Below are 15,373 nucleotides of genomic sequence, written 5' to 3' on the forward strand. Positions count from 1 at the left end.
AGACCTTTGCACAATGCTTCAAAACAAAGTCAGGGTCGATAAATCCTCAGGAAGGCTGCAACAAGTGTTTAGCGACACTAGAGGGCACCAGAGGGCAAGATGATCTTCCAGTTTATCACACCTTTCATCAGAGTTTGAAATGAACACGTACCACAACTTATTGTAAAGAGGTCAAACACATAAGACAGAACAAAGGGTGTTTTGAAATTGTTTTTTTTAAATCCATATTCCACTCTTTATAGTCACACCACCAATCAAATCCAATGTTAGTCTCAAACAAACACGTTTTGTTATAATACAACTCTAATAAGCTTTAAAAAGATGGCACCATCAAATAGAAGGGGAACATGATTAGGCAGGAGAGTGTTGTCACATATATTTATAACAAAAATATTTCCTTTTAATTAAGATAGTTCTTTTTCATATACTCTAAGGATAGAATCAAATTTTCCCTCTCACATATCAGGGCCTTACTTTTGGGGAGTGCTATCTTGAAAGTGTTGCATAGTTGAGGAGACAAATGTAGGGTGGTGGGGGGGGGGTCTTAATTTAAAACGACACATGGGGAGTAAAAAGCTTTTCGTTTGATGCAGAGTGCAGGATAAAAAAAATACTCTTCTGAATACTGTTATGGGATTGTACTGGCTCTAAAGCCTTCATGTAATAAAGAAAATGAAAAGTGTGAAACCTGCGGCCTTGAAGCTTGTGTACTGGGATGTAAGTGTAGAACGCTAACTGCAAGCATTTTAGTAACAAAAACAAAACCTGTGCAAACATAACTCAAAAGAATAAGATCCACAGCAATCCTATGTGATGATCTCCCAAGCGGTTTTATAAACACAGGGGAAAAGCTTGTGTCTCTCAGATTGTATCCATTTTTAAAAAATAAAGAAAGAAAAAGTGCCGCTCAGTGACCATCATTCAGAGTAAAACAACATATACTCTTGGCAGGCAAACAAAGAACCAGCTTAGCTTAAAAATACTGACTTTCTAGCTTATGAGCTTATTAAAGCTCCAATTGTAAAACCTGATAAACCTAACCTTCTGTGTTGGCTTTCCTCCACCGACATGGTGATTTACTTCTTTAGAGATTGTGTTTATAAGAACAGAGTCCTGCAAGGAATCCTTGTCCGACGGTCGCCGAACCAGTTTATTCTGCTCATTCCAAGTGAATGAAAGCTGGATACGTTTCGATTTGCAAAATAAGAAGGGGAATTCCCAACTCAGCTTAAAGTGTCTCGAGATATTGTGCCAAGCATTTTTAAAGCCAGACATTAAAAGAAATGAAGAAAGGGGCACACTATATGAACCGCACCCAGTCTTTGCTGCTGGTTCTGACTTTACAAGCTCCAACCAGGGAGCACACCTGCACTTTCTTCCTTTCCAGCATTTCCATGCGTACATTCATTTGTCCCTTATATCCTGTATACTCATCTTCGTCTGTCCACCCACTGGTTGAGAACATGTAAAAGTTTGTACTGCTCCAAGTCCAAATCCCTAGTAGCGTCTGCAGACCTCTGCTTTGCTTTTAAGTCTTAGTCCAACAAAAGAAAGATCCACAACGCCGACCAGGGTCACCGGAACTCATAGATTGCGGCACTGTGCTCGGGAACATGGGTGAGGTTCAAAGACTGGTACCTGGTAGGAGATTGTATATGTCAGCATGTATATACATCAGCACTATGTGAGAAATACAGACATAAGAGTGAGAAGGCACATTTTTGTAGGTACAGGCTACAGAGCAGTGCTGCACTTCTGCGAATGCAATATTACAGCCAGACCTATATCAATCACCTATCTGATACTGGCTGGTCGCAAATATATTGGTATTGGCTTCAATTCTGTATAATATGAGGCAATATGAACATTTTTGCATAGGTACAACATACAGAAAGACTAAGGCAATGGTGCCAACAACCACACCTCAAAGACTTGGATGTTAGTTTAATTGGTGGCTGTAAATTGACTGTAGGTGTGAATTTCGTGAGATAAAAATGGCTTGGAGACTATTTTGAACAGCAACAGTTAAACTGCTACCACAGAATGCACAAAAACACTAGAGATGGAGTAAAAGTGGGGCTAAGTTTGCTTATAACCAGGCAGCATAACCACATAAATTAAACAGACCAAACTGCGGGTTGGACTGTTCTGCTTTGTTGTCAGAGATTTACAGTTAACAAACAGTCAGGTGAGTAAACAACACTGAGACACTTAAGATTGACAACGTGCGGCACGGGTGAAAAGCTGTCTGTGTGTGTAAGCTGTGTGTGTGTGTCACAAAGTATGTGTGTTGCAAGTCAATTTCTAAGAATAATATAATGCAAGTCAACTTCTGCGGATATGTATTTCTGTACTGGTCTCTTGTCAGTGTCACAGGGTCAGCTTCCTGTTTCAACAGAAAACTGAACAGAAAACAGAAATATGTGTAACATAACTTTTGAAGCATAAGCAAGTAAAACAATAAAAACTCCCTAACATTTGTGTATATAAAATTACACATTTTAAACTAGAGCTGTCTGCTAATTATCTGAGGAGCCACAATTGAGAAAACTTGAGAGAAGCTGACTGAATGAGTTTTCCCCAACCAGATTTTCAGCCAGTCTAGGATAAAGCAACTTTTCAGAGGTGAGCCAGCTGGTTAAAGCTCCTAATACAAGTCAACCTTGAATCACAATAACTTTTAGTGTGCTGCATCACCATTCGGAGCTCCTGTGGTAGTAGTAGCCCTCAATTGTTGCTGTGGATTTCTGGAAGCAGATGTAGTAGAATCCCGCAAAGGAAGCGCCGCTGATGTCCTTAATTGTGTGGTCAGGGACTAAAAACTGTTCCTAAGGCAGGCAGGTGAGAAAAACCAACAGAAATATAAGAGGCAACCTACTGCAGAATATAGTTAAGTTCACTGTTCGGTAATCGTACCTTCCACCTCATGAAAATATAGTCAGAGTTCTTCAGATCCTCGTAGTCAAAATCGTCAGAGTTGAATGTCTTTGCATACTGGTAGAAGGCCTGGAACTTGCCCTGGACACAAAAAATGTTTACAGGATAGGTCAGAATAAATCAGTCTGATGGAGAATAATTTTTGTAATTTACAAATAAAAGCAGTTTCACCATACCCAGTGCTTACGATCCACATCCTCATCTGCATCCCATTTCCGAGTGAGAAATGGCCGTTTCCTACTGATGATCTCTCCAGCAAAGAAAGTGGTCAGTGTTGGATATTCCTAAAACAACAACGAGAAGCAACTGAAGACACGTCTGGTCACTTCTACTCTTTGTAATTAAAAAGAAAGTAACATTAAATGATAACAAACGCATCGGTCTACTTAATGTTCAATTATATAAAAGACACTTCAATTCTAAAACACTACAGAAAGTGATCATTTAGAGACTGACAAATAAGAGGTATGTGTAATAAGCCAACACAATGTCACAGCTAGTTCACCACTGCATTCATACAGTGGGAATGTTCTGGATGCTCTGTACAGCAGGAACACAAAGACGTGAGCTGTTACCTAGTAATTACTTCTGTAATTCACTCGACCCGCTCCAGTTCGCATACAGAGCTAACAGATCAACTGAAGATGCCATTGCTACAACGCTCCACACCACCATCTCTCACCTGGAAGTGCAGGGCCGTTACGCCAGGCTGCTCTTTGTTGACTTTAGCTCTGCTTTCAATACGATACTCCCGGACAGACCAATAGTTAAACTGCTAGAAATTGGACTTCCTTCCACCACCTGCCGCTGGATCAGAGCCTTCCTCTCAGACCGTGTACAGAGAGTTAGAGTGGGGCCTCATCTTTCCTCAGCCCTCAGCCTCAACACCGGCTCTCCATAAGGCTGTGTACTGAGTCCCCTACTGTACACTCTGTACACACATTACTGTGTTAGTTCCCACCCAGACAACACAGTCATCAAGTTTGCAGATGATACCACCGTGGTGGGGCTCATCTCAGGGGGAGATGAGACGGCGTACAGAGCTGAAGTTCAGAGGCTGTCAGATTGGTGTGTAGATAACAACCTGGACCTCAATACCACCAAGACAAAAGAACTGGTAGTTGACTTCAGAAGGAGGAAGTCCGAGCTGCAGCCTGTCAGCATCAACGGGGAGTGCGTGGAAAGGGTCTCCAGTTTCAAGTTTCTGGGTGTGCACATAGACACAGACCTCCAATGGAGCTCTAACACCGCTGCGGTCTTAAAGAAGGCCCAACAGCGTCTCCACTTTCTGAGAATCCTCAGAAAAATGGAGCTGAAGAAGGAGCTGCTGACCGTCTTCTACCGCTGCTCCATTGAAAGTGTGCTGACATATTGCATCAGTGTGTGGTTCTCCAGCTGCACCACAGCACACAGAAAGGGACTCCAGAGGATCATCAATATGGCCCAAAAAATCATTGGACATTCTCTTCCCTCCCTGAAGGACCTGTACAGCACTCGCTGTCTCAGGAGGGCACGCAGCATCCTACGGGACTGCACACACCCAGGACACCGGGTGTTTAAGATGCTGCCGTCTGGCAGGAGGTTCAGGCTGCTGAGGTCCCGAACAAATAAACTCATGGACAGCTTTTACAACAGGGCAATAGCCCTGATCAATGTAAATGGCTGACCTGACTGGCTACCTCCCTGGACTTTTTTAGGGGGGAGGTAACAATGTTTAAAACAATAACAATAATAATATTTATATTTATAACAAGGTGCAATAATAATTAATGTGCAATAATAACAGTGTGCAATACACATACACTTATTCTTCTTTTTTATACTAAGTTAATATACTGTGTTGTGTTGTTTGTTGCGTTGTGATGTGTCATATCGTGTCGTGTTATATGTAGTGCCGACTAGGGCTGCCACAAACGATTATTTTGATAGTCGACTAGTCACCGATTATTTTTGCGATTAGTCGACTAATCAGATCATCATCCATTGGACATACAGCTTATTGCACCAGCAGCATCTGCTCTTATATAACTATCATTAGCTTACAGCTTTAAGTGTTTAAGGTATGTGCTAACTAAAAATAAAGACAAGATGATAGTTTATTAAATTTTAATGAAATCTGCAGATTGTTGTGGTTTAATAAACTCCTTGCTATCTAAAATATAACAGGACACCGGAGTAAATTCTTGAGCATCTCACACTTCTGATAATCAGCTGTCTGCTTGACGTTTATTCAGCTGTGTAAAAACTTTAATCTCAGCCAAACCGATTTACTCAGGAACAAATAAAATACTAAAAAAAAGCCAAACAATAACATTTTGAAGTTATCTAAGTGACTTATATATATATTTAACCTGAGTAGCGAAAGACGGCGGTGGGGTTGAAAACGATTTGCCGGGAGTCCGGTGTTCTCACGGCTCTAGTTAGCCTAGCCTAGCCTCCGGCTAGCTATCGAGCTAGTGGGTAACAGATGTCTCTGAAAACGTCGGAGCACTTTTGAAAATATGTGGTGTCTTGATAAACTGAGCAGATATTTGAGGTTTACACAGCTACATTCTCGCCTGAAAATATGTTAAACATTTATTTTGTGACCCAGAAAGAATAATAAGAGTAAAACCAACTAGCTGCCACCATTGTTGGAAACTGAGCTGGGCCGCGCTATGAATTCTGGGACACAGCTTCTTCTTCTTCGGGGTTTAACGGCAGTTGGCATCCTTGTACATGCAGTGCTGCCATCTTCTGTTTCAGTCTGTTATTACACTCTTAAATCCTGCTACTTATTCCTGCGTCTTTCAGGATCTTACAAAGCTTCAAACGACACGTCGACTATTAAATCAGTCGTCGACGATTTTGATAGTCGACGTAATCGTGACTAGTCGACTAATCGTGGCAGCCCTAGGCCGACGTAGGACAGTTTTCCAATTTCATTGTACTACTGTACTATGTATGACTGTGCAATGACAATAAAGAGTTATCTTATCTTAATAACCGAGGACACTAATTATAGCATGTATTGCGTTAGCTGTAATTTACTCTGTGAAATAGATTTTAACACACCTCCTGCAGAGATAGTGTTATGGCCATTTTGCCAGTGTGCTGATAACATCTTATTCACACCATCTTTAAACGTTGCTATTAAGGCATGATTAGTAGTATAACATCCACCAATCAGAAGAAAGTTGAATTAAAATGACAAGGAAGAAGCAGAGGATGAACTAAAAGCCTAAATATAAGTTTTCAGGAAGTCATTTAACTTAACTACAGTCTTGTTTTGACTGTTTGTTTTCTTCTGGTTACGTGTGGCCATTCGAGTTCAACCTGTGATAAACGTTGCCTTTCCCGACACCTAGTGCACACAGCCTCAACACAAACTTAAACTGCCTGTTTGTGAGCTCAAAATGTAGCCTACTGAATAACACATGTTGGGTGTCTTATATCTTCTCTACCATTGCCATGAATCTGTCTGTGGCCGATCCCGACTACCCGCTCATTTCTGTAGGTATTAAGGTGTTCTGACTTTAAGCCGTTAACAAATTAAAACCTACAGGATTTCAAGAACCTGTGTGACAATCTCAAAACTACTTTTAAGTATTAAGCTAACAACATTTTTTTATTGATGAGACATGCATATTAGAACAATGTGTTCTCGACAGGCCAATCAAAAAGGAGTTGCACGGCCACAATAACTGGTGCGATCTGCCTCAGGGGAGGGTGCAGTCACTGATTCAACTATTTCAAAGAGCACTCAAAGAAAAGGTTCAATAGTTGAAATTAAACTAGAAATGTATATTTTATAGTGACCAGCAAATGAATTAGTAGATGTTTAATGGAAAGTGTGGACAGTATGTGCAAGAAAAACCTTTAAAAAAATGCAAAAAGCCTTCAAGAAGTTAGCCCTTCTACTCCTTTTGCTAAACAGCTGTACTTACGTTTCCCACTGTTTTAACATCAATTGATACTTTGGTTGAAAAGCCCAATACTCTTTGTGTTGTCTTATGTTATTGCCTTTTTCTCTTGGCACTGTTAGACATGTTTGCTACTACAAAAATAGTCACAACAATTTCCATGACAGCTGTGGCCAGACATGGTATAAATTATTTATGCTCATGCTTTAATGAAGGGAATCACCTCTCTCACCTCTGTTAGTCCTTTTATCTTCAGGTAGCCACATAAGTAGGAATCCTCCATGGTCACATGCTTTAAAAAGAAAGCAAGACATACAATAAACTACATCACATTGACATCAGTTCAGATCAAGTTATGGTTTTACAAAGCCAATGCTAAATATTTAATTTCTAACAGCAACCTCAAATACAAATAATTTTCTACTGAGGTAAATGTTTGTGTAGGCCTTTACACCAATTCTGAATGTCCTTATTAGTATTTATAGTAATAAATTACTTCAGCTGCATTAAAACATTGACAACAAATTTAAAATGTTTGTTTGTATTCAGTCGTGGGCACTGCTACGGGACAGGACAGGCTGATTTTAACACCTGTCAATCATCATGCCGCCCGTTTGACAGATGACCAAATGCCTCTGACATCTCGACTGAATAACGAAATAGCCGCTTCACTGCCCCACCTGCAAAACAACCTCCACGTCATAAGAGTTTCCTTTGCTTTTCTGGTGGCCTCTGAATTTGGAACCGCTGTACAGGAGCGAAGTGACAACACCGGGCTGCTGCGTGTTTATCGGGGGCGGCGGGATAAGTGAGGCCGAGGATGTGAAGGCCGCGGCGGTGGAGTCGCTGAGGTATCCAGCGGGGACAGGCATGGCTCCCGCTTCGCTGACCGGGCACCGACCACGGGCAATTGCCGTCGAGGAGAGGTACTCTGTCGGCGTCTACGAGGAGGTGGCAGAGAGCCGAAGAGGTCCAACAACATTCAAATTCCACTTAATTCCGCTACAGTTCAGTTTACCAGCAACCAAGCTCCCAAAGAAGTGGACTTCGACGCGGTGTTTTAGCGAGAAGTATCCGCCGCTCTCATTGGTCAACTGAGTCTGGCTTTCGAACATCTTCGAAGCTCATTGGTTCGACATGCGGAAGGTTTCGTGGAAATATTTGGGTGTAGTTTTCCAACTGTTGTGTAAGGATGTGTAGCGCACGTATAGAAGCGCTTTTTAAACTACATTTCCCAAAGAAACTAGAAGCCTCTACGCTGCTGTCAAGCGCCGAAGGTCACACGCGTGTTTTTGAACACAAGAGATGCTTAAGAATTGAGCAGCTGATAAATGGATTAAAAATAAGACTTGATGCTAATAGGAAACTATGCGTGCAGTGCTAACTCTTGTTAAATGAGGACGTTTCGGACACAGACATCTCGCAGGTGTGTTTTCTTCTCAGTCAGCCTTACTTAAAAGCATCACATCTTCACATACTTTCCGCTATGCTTAGGTGTATAGTTAGACTTCAGAGTCAGGTTGGGAATGCTTTTTCTCTCAGTAAAGTGTGCCCGAGAAATCAGTACTACGAATGTGTTGCGAGATACTCCGCAGCCACAGCAGGTAAGAGCAATAACCACATTGAATGAAAGCTCCCGTCATCTACAGAAGATTTGTGTCATTTCACCCTGATGTGGCGTTTTTCTGTTCACCAGAAAGGAAGAGATTTTATCAAGATGTCAGCATATCTCAAAGTGAAGGTATCTGTAGTTTTGTCATTAGTAATCCAGTCAAGTGTAGTATTGTAGTAGCAGGTTTTCCTGCCCCATCTTTATGATTGTGTCATTCTGGATATCTTTTGAAAAATATCTCTATATAGGTGGTTTATATGAGATAAACCTGGACCAAAGGAAGCTGAAAACTCCAGGAGGGAAGCTGTTCACGGTGCCAAATGAAGCCTTGGCCATCGCTGTTGCAACTGAGTGGGATGCTCAAAGGGACACACTCAAGTTCTACACTATGCACTTGGTAAAGCATTTGACATGGAGTTGTAGCAAAGTACTGGTGGCACCTACGTTACATAAAATAATGTTCAGAGAAAAGGAAAATTTGAGAGGAGTTTTATGATTTGATAGGTCATATTTATAAAAGGAATGTTACCCAGATCTTCCAACAACTTGCAGGACGTGTACCTTTAAAATAACTTTGCCATGATATTTATACAAAAATTTCACTGTAATATTAAGTTTGGGAAACTCTTTCCTCAGACTACCCTGTGCAACACGGCTCTCGACAATCCCACCCAACGCAGCAAAGAACAAATGATCACCGCTGCTCTCAAGTTTCTGGAGACTGACACCATCTGGTATGGCACTTGTTTATTTCTATTTATTTTAGGTTTGTTTAATTTTCTGAAACTTCAAACATAAACTCATATGCGAATGCATGTATATACATCTACATAGTCCGTATATCCTGTGAATGCCCATGTGCATTCAGAGATCCACGTATGCATCTGAGAATTATTTAAATTTGAATTTATACAAAATAAGACAGGAAATGAACTATTGTATGGTATTAATATCCAGTAACACTTATATTCGCCTTTTTCACCTTGGGAAAAAAATGTCCCTTTGCAGAGTGCTATGATACTTTAAGAACAGTTTGATTTGCACTACAGTTAATTGTTGTTTCTTTATAGCTTTAAATATGTATGCTTTCCTGATCATAATTATGATGGTATTCAGGTATTTTCCTTAAACAGCGTCACTTAAATCACAATTAAAGCCAACATTGTGTTGAAAGACAAATATGAAAAATTCTACAATTTGACTTAAAAAGAAAATTATTTTGTTACAGTAGCAGAATAAATGGATAGCTAACTCCTGTACCTGCTTATAAAATCTACTTGTGTTACACTGTTAAATATCACATTTTTAAAGCATTTTCCTCATAGGAGCCACTCATTTGTTCATTTTATTAATAAAAAATCAGTGTTTTAACACCTATAAAGAGACATTGACACACTGTAGACAAACTTAGCTGGTTATTTTCTGAGTTGATGTTTTTTATGTTGCTTAGTTGCCACCAATTGATTGGAGTTATTGTGACTTTAATGTTGTAGGATTTATGTTTTGTGTAGTTACAGAGTAGATGAGCCCCATGGTTTAGTCGAGCTGCAGAGGAATGAATGGGACCCTGTGCTGCAGTGGATTGAAAAAAGGTAAGAACAGCTTTAGCTCTTGTTGTACATGCTGCAGATTTGAAGGTAAAATATTCGTGTTCTTTTCGGGGTATCCTTTCTTTTCCTAATAACAATAATTAGGTGTAAAAGGCCTCATCTGTGGTGTTCACATTGCTGTACTTAATACTTAATTCAAAATAGTTAAAGAAAATCTTGTGTATGTTCTCCTTATTTTAATAGTGATTTTTGTAGAAATACAGGCATATAAAGATTTTGTGTAATATTATTAACAGAATGTTACACAGATGATGTTGTGCAATAACATAAGCCTTATAATGAGCAGCGTATCTGATACACATCAGTTCAGTTGTATTTATATAGCTCAATTTGTAACAGTTACCATAAGACACTGTTGTAAGATAAAGACCTTGCAATATTAGAAAGAAACCCCAATAATCATGCCCATTGACCAAGCCCTTGGCGACCGTGGGAAGGAAAAACTCAGTTTAACAGGAAAAAACCTCCTGCAGAACCAGGCTCAGGGTGGAGCAGCCATCTGTCATGTCACTACTCTGGCTGTGATATTCAGCAACTGAATGACTTTTCAAGGAACTTTTAAGGCAACCTTATGATAATAATGAGTACAGTATCAATAATAAATAATAATAAATTTGTTGGGATGTTTCTAATTTTAGGAATATTGCACAAATAAATGAAGTCATTCCTACATTTTTGTTTAATGTGCTCACTGAAGCACATGCTGTGATCAACAATGACTCCAAGATTCTTCATAGTGTTACCGAAGGCCAAGTTAAAACCATCTCAAGTAAATATCTGGTTACATGTAATGCTTCTAGGACAAAGTAAAAAAAACCAAAAAAAAAACCACTTCAGTTTTGTCTGAATTTAGGAGGAAATTAGAGTTTGTAATGTAGTAGTTACTTCTTGTCTGTAGTTTAACTACTTGACCTGTATCACTAGGGATGGGTATCGTTTAGGTTTTATCCGATACCAGTACCAAACCGGTACTTTTGAAACGGTGCCGGTGCTTAAACGGTGCTCGAACCGGTGCTTAAAGAATGGGGAACACAAAATTGGTCCAAAAACCTCTCATGTTCAGCTGGTTTTTTTGTAAAAAGGTAACAATGTTAGCCTTTTCTGCAGCTATAGGGCATATATGGCATCACTCTTGGCTGGAAGCAGTGCTTAATCAATGGAAAGGGTGAAGGGAGTATCTGCCATCAAACAAGAAGACAGCTGCATGTAACTACAATGGTATTTGCTAGTTCACCTTACATGCATTAATGTAATAACGTGGTTAGCATACTCAACGTAAATTACACACAAACAACATTAAGCTACTCACGCAGAGAAGAACGGCTGCTGCTGCCATCATCATCCATCACCATTTCTGCTACACTGGCAGGGCTAGGGGCCAGGACTCTCCTCTTCGGGTTTTTGGGGGATGTTGCTAACTCCGGGTCCGATAACAGACACCACACCCGCAGTAGATGTGCTCGGTGTGAGGTCTCGCAGCAAGCTATCAAATACGGCACATTTCTCGGCTTTTAACGTTGCCAGGTGTTTCATCAAATTCGAGGTGTTGCCTCCTTTGCACAGTATCACTGTATCACCTTAAAGCACTTGTTGCAGGCTGCTGAGTTTGCATCTTTTGCTGTGAAGTACAGCCAGACTTTTGACCGCTTCGCCTTGGTCATTTTTAATCTGTAGCTCTGCTCTAAAAGAACGTACGTACCTGGGCCCGCCTACTACGCTTGCAAAGGTAAAATGATTGGCTAGAATCTAAAGTGTATGACATCTCAGGGGAAAAAAGCACCGAAATACAGCACCGAAATGTGCGCTGCTTTTCGGTCTGGTTACTACCGTTTATGTCAGAACCGGTGCCATTATACCGGTACCCATCCCTATGTATCACCTGCATAGATAAATGAATTACTTGCTGTGGGGAGTAAATAAGAAAAGTAATGCAAAAAAGTCAACAGCAATTTCTAGTAATTATTTATTTATTTAAATACCAACCTGAACAATGGCCAGATTTGTTTCATGTTTCTTGACAGGTCTGGACTGTAGCCTGGCCAGTTTAACCAGTTTACAATCTTGCTACGGAGCCAGGCTGTTAGGGATTTCTGTGTTTCATTCATAACAAGCTGAATGAGCTTCTATTATCCATTTGGTCAGATTACAGAGTGTTTAGTGCTGTGATTTCTGGGAACTTTAAGCCATTTCATGTTGTTCTTTAGCCTTGTGCCATATATGCGGGTATTCCTTCTCTTCTAAGCAGAAAGTTATGCGTGAGAATGTGATATCTTTAGATACTGTAAATCTTTTAAATATGCTATATAACTGAGAAGAAATCCTGAGGTAGGTTGGCATGTTCGTCTGCTCTCTTATCTCCCAATGGCGCACCACACCAGATGTTAATTTGACACAGATCTTAAATGGATGCTGTGATGACACAATACTCCCATTTGTCTGGTGTTGGGAGTGACACTAGGAGTATGTTAAGGGTCTCCTTCTGGTCTTGAAGCGGCATGTAAGGCAAATGTGTTAACCACTAGAAAAATTACAACATGTTAAAAGTAGAAATTTGAAAATGAGTGCTGTTTTTATTTTTTTTTATTTTTTAAAGAACAATATTTTTTTACTCATGTTCAACACTTGATACTTTGTATTTGTTGTATATTTCAGTTAAATCTAAGGAGAAGTGATTCATATTTTACATTCTTTCCAACTTTTTAGCTTTTTCACCAAAGTGCTGATGAGCTTATGCTATGATGACGTCTCCATCTGTTCGTCTGTACAGTCATCTGCTCACAGTTCACAAGAATCACTATTCCTCCCAGAATGCTTGTTAGCATTTAATTGCTTGTAATGTTCATAAAATGAGTTTTGTCATCTGCAAATGCCCTTCTTCTTCTTCTATTTCTTCTTCTTCTTCTTTTTTCAAAAATGTAGTCTTCTGAGCATGCTCAGGCCACAAAATCATTGCAGTTATGTTTTAAAATGATAAATTATAAAAAACAAGCCTGATGATTGAAAACAAGAACTAATAGGATGCCATTTGGCAAATTTCAGATGCTCAATTTGGGATTTCTCCAGTGTAACCTTCATGCACAGTGCTTACAGTTTCGCTAAAATCTCACTCCTGATGTGCTGAACAATATCCAGTTCGAACCATTTAGCGAAGCTGTTAACTTAATATTAAAGAAAGGACTACATGAAACACCACGTGATGTAATAGCTTGAAATATTGCTTAGTTGTGCACCACTTGTATCTTTTTAGGTGGTGCTGATCATGATCTTGTTGGTCATGATCAGGGAGGGAGTTGGTCCTGTTGGCTGACTCCACTCGAAGGTGTGGCTGGAACCTTTATAACACCATAAAGTCAGCATTATGATTAAATCTATGACATGCTGATATTTAATCATGTTTTTTTGTGGCCATAGTTACTACTGACCATGTAGTCATGGTACTCTTGAGCTCAAACACACACATTTGGTGCAGAATGAGACAAATTTTCCCTGGATATGACTTTTAAAATCTCATTAGTTTGTGCAATAAAACCAACCAGTGATACAGAAACAGCATCACTTTCTCACACATTACACTGACCTATGACATGCGATGGCGCGTGAGCTTGATGAGCTCCTACATCATCGACGTTCTCGTTTTGAAAGTGCTTTACTAATTTTTATTTTCCCCACAACTTCGCTGCAGATATAACGTCACTATTGGCTCCTCAGCCAGTATTTTGGGCCCTGAGATTCCAGAGGCAACCAAAGACACCTTACGGCAACATCTCAAGTCTCACAACTTCTGGTCTCTGACAGGTAACACAGACCTATATGCTTTTTTTGTTTTGTTTTGTTTTTTCACTCTTTTGACCTTGTTTTAGATGGGATTTGCCTGTATCTAACATGTTTTGCTTGTTTGGTAACTGTAATGGCACAGCTGATGATGAGGAAGGGAAATGCTGTTTGAAGTGGAGATGGTGTGATGTTTAAATCACATGGTTTGGTTGATATGTGATTTGACTAAATTTTACATGCATATTGTTGTTCCTGTGCAGGACTTGAATATGTGATCACCCAGCTCAAGTCTATTGTATTGTCACTGGGCATGATTGACAGGCACCTGAGCGTGGAGCAGGCGGTGTTGCTCTCCAGACTGGAGGAGGAATACCAGGTAGGGAATTGCTGAGTCATATGCTTTTTTTTTTATATTACTTGCATGAGGATTTTTGCCTTTTTCAGTCAGTTTATGTATTGGCTTAACTGAGGAGTTGGACAAAACTGGTTTTGTCCCGGATTTGTCATTACGAGAAGCTTCTAAGATTTGTTGTTTTAGCTTTACTGACGCTCTTACATGACACCTACCCTGGCAGTATATAATGTATAAAACGTGAAAGTTTTGCTTGTTTTTTTGCAAATGTCTTGATTTATGATGCTCTTCTGGCCAACACTCTTAACATATTCTCTATTTAATCCTATTAACGTATTTCTTTCTTTCTTTCCCCCCCCCCCTTCACAGATTCGACGCTGGGGAAACGTGGAGTGGGCCCATGACTACGACATGTATGAGCTGAGGGCACGGACTGCTGCTGGTGCCCTTTTTGTTCACCTCACATCCGAGAGTTCGACTGTCAAACATAAACTTCTGCAGGACTGAAAAGGATTAGGATCAACTACTGAGAACATCCCCAGCACCTATGTTGTATAAATGTCTCTGCATTCACAAAAAGGCTGCATATTCTGTCTGTTCTGTTTAGCAGTGACAGCTGCTCTGTTGTGATCTGTTATGCAGTCATCTCACTCCAGTAAAACATGCTGGCTCTCCTTTTTGCAGTGTTTACATGTAGCAGCTGCCAAGTGTGACACCCTTCACAGAGTTTCCAGTGGGTTCTCAATCACCCGTGACATTTTGGACAGCGACACATTGCCTCAGAAGAATAGTGAAGGTTTTTGTTGTCTCTGTGGCAGTGGAGCAATAATTCTGCATTTGATTTTGTTTTGTTTTTTTTGCTTTCTTTGAGCCACAATGTCATTACTGGAAAGCAGATATGCTCATCTTAACTGCACACTATTCAGTCTGTACTGACTGCACTGTGTGCTGTCTGGCTCTGGCAATTACATGTGAAAAATATAAACTTCATTAAATTCTGAATTCTAATTATTTTTTGCTAATGAATTAACTATGTTCTGTATGTCACGGTGTTTTTCTTTGCTGGTGAAGTGTAAAACTGAAAATGTAGAGAGAACGCCTTTATTAGTAAAGCTTCTCTGCAAAGAGCAGTCTTCACAGGAATTGTTGTTATTACAGTTGATATAAATCAAGGAATGACATCATG

General features: G+C 40.0%; 2 protein-coding genes across 4 annotated transcripts; one reads left to right on the forward strand and one right to left on the reverse strand.

The window, feature by feature from the left end:
• Nucleotides 1-203: 203 nt before the first annotated feature.
• LOC146663270 (glucose-induced degradation protein 4 homolog) lies at nt 204-7,917 on the reverse strand. Of its 2 annotated transcripts, none has more exons than XM_085415935.1 (6): nt 7,520-7,917; nt 7,063-7,131; nt 3,114-3,221; nt 2,917-3,018; nt 2,698-2,828; nt 204-1,638 (listed from the first exon to the last, which is right to left on the reverse strand). In XM_085415935.1, the coding sequence occupies exons 1-6, from the start codon at nt 7,709-7,711 to the stop codon at nt 1,575-1,577; spliced, it is 666 nt and encodes a 221-aa protein (XP_085272061.1). In that variant the 5' UTR covers nt 7,712-7,917; the 3' UTR covers nt 204-1,574. The 2 variants fall into 2 exon arrangements, with proteins under 2 accessions (XP_085272061.1, XP_085272062.1); XM_085415936.1 differs by having other exon boundaries at nt 7,072-7,131; nt 7,520-7,910.
• Nucleotides 7,918-8,096: 179 nt separating this feature from the next.
• On the forward strand, nt 8,097-15,373 carry atpaf2 (ATP synthase mitochondrial F1 complex assembly factor 2). 2 transcript variants are annotated; one of them, XM_085415934.1, is made up of 9 exons: nt 8,097-8,265; nt 8,382-8,443; nt 8,536-8,580; nt 8,700-8,848; nt 9,088-9,185; nt 9,963-10,043; nt 13,744-13,856; nt 14,096-14,211; nt 14,557-15,373. In XM_085415934.1, exons 1-9 carry the CDS (start codon nt 8,234-8,236, stop codon nt 14,692-14,694), a joined length of 834 nt encoding a protein of 277 aa, XP_085272060.1. In that variant the 5' UTR covers nt 8,097-8,233; the 3' UTR covers nt 14,695-15,373. The 2 variants fall into 2 exon arrangements, with proteins under 2 accessions (XP_085272060.1, XP_085272059.1); XM_085415933.1 differs by having other exon boundaries at nt 8,120-8,443.

The sequence above is a fragment of the Rhamphochromis longiceps genome, linkage group LG8, assembly GCF_057381845.1.
Source record: "Rhamphochromis longiceps isolate RC_006_pf linkage group LG8, R_longiceps_female_GT1.1, whole genome shotgun sequence".
NCBI classification, from domain to species: Eukaryota; Metazoa; Chordata; class Actinopteri; order Cichliformes; family Cichlidae; genus Rhamphochromis; species Rhamphochromis longiceps.

What these genes read in the sequence shown, in the direction of transcription:
- LOC146663270 (XM_085415935.1), bottom strand. Translation starts at nt 7,711, where the DNA reads ATGCCTGTCCCCGCTGGATACCTCAGCGACTCCACCGCCGCGGCCTTC. An exon ending in GACTAACAGAGGTGAGAGAG is followed by an intron (nt 3,222 to 7,062) that starts GTGATTCCCTTC and finishes TTGTTGTTTTAG; the next exon opens with GAATATCCAACACTGACCAC. An exon ending in ATGTGGATCGTAAGCACTGG is followed by an intron (nt 3,019 to 3,113) that starts GTATGGTGAAAC and finishes TTTTGTGTCCAG; the next exon opens with GGCAAGTTCCAGGCCTTCTA.
- atpaf2 (XM_085415933.1), top strand. Translation starts at nt 8,326, where the DNA reads ATGCTTAGGTGTATAGTTAGACTTCAGAGTCAGGTTGGGAATGCTTTT. An exon ending in CAGCATATCTCAAAGTGAAG is followed by an intron (nt 8,581 to 8,699) that starts GTATCTGTAGTT and finishes ATCTCTATATAG; the next exon opens with GTGGTTTATATGAGATAAAC. An exon ending in CAACTTCTGGTCTCTGACAG is followed by an intron (nt 13,857 to 14,095) that starts GTAACACAGACC and finishes GTTCCTGTGCAG; the next exon opens with GACTTGAATATGTGATCACC.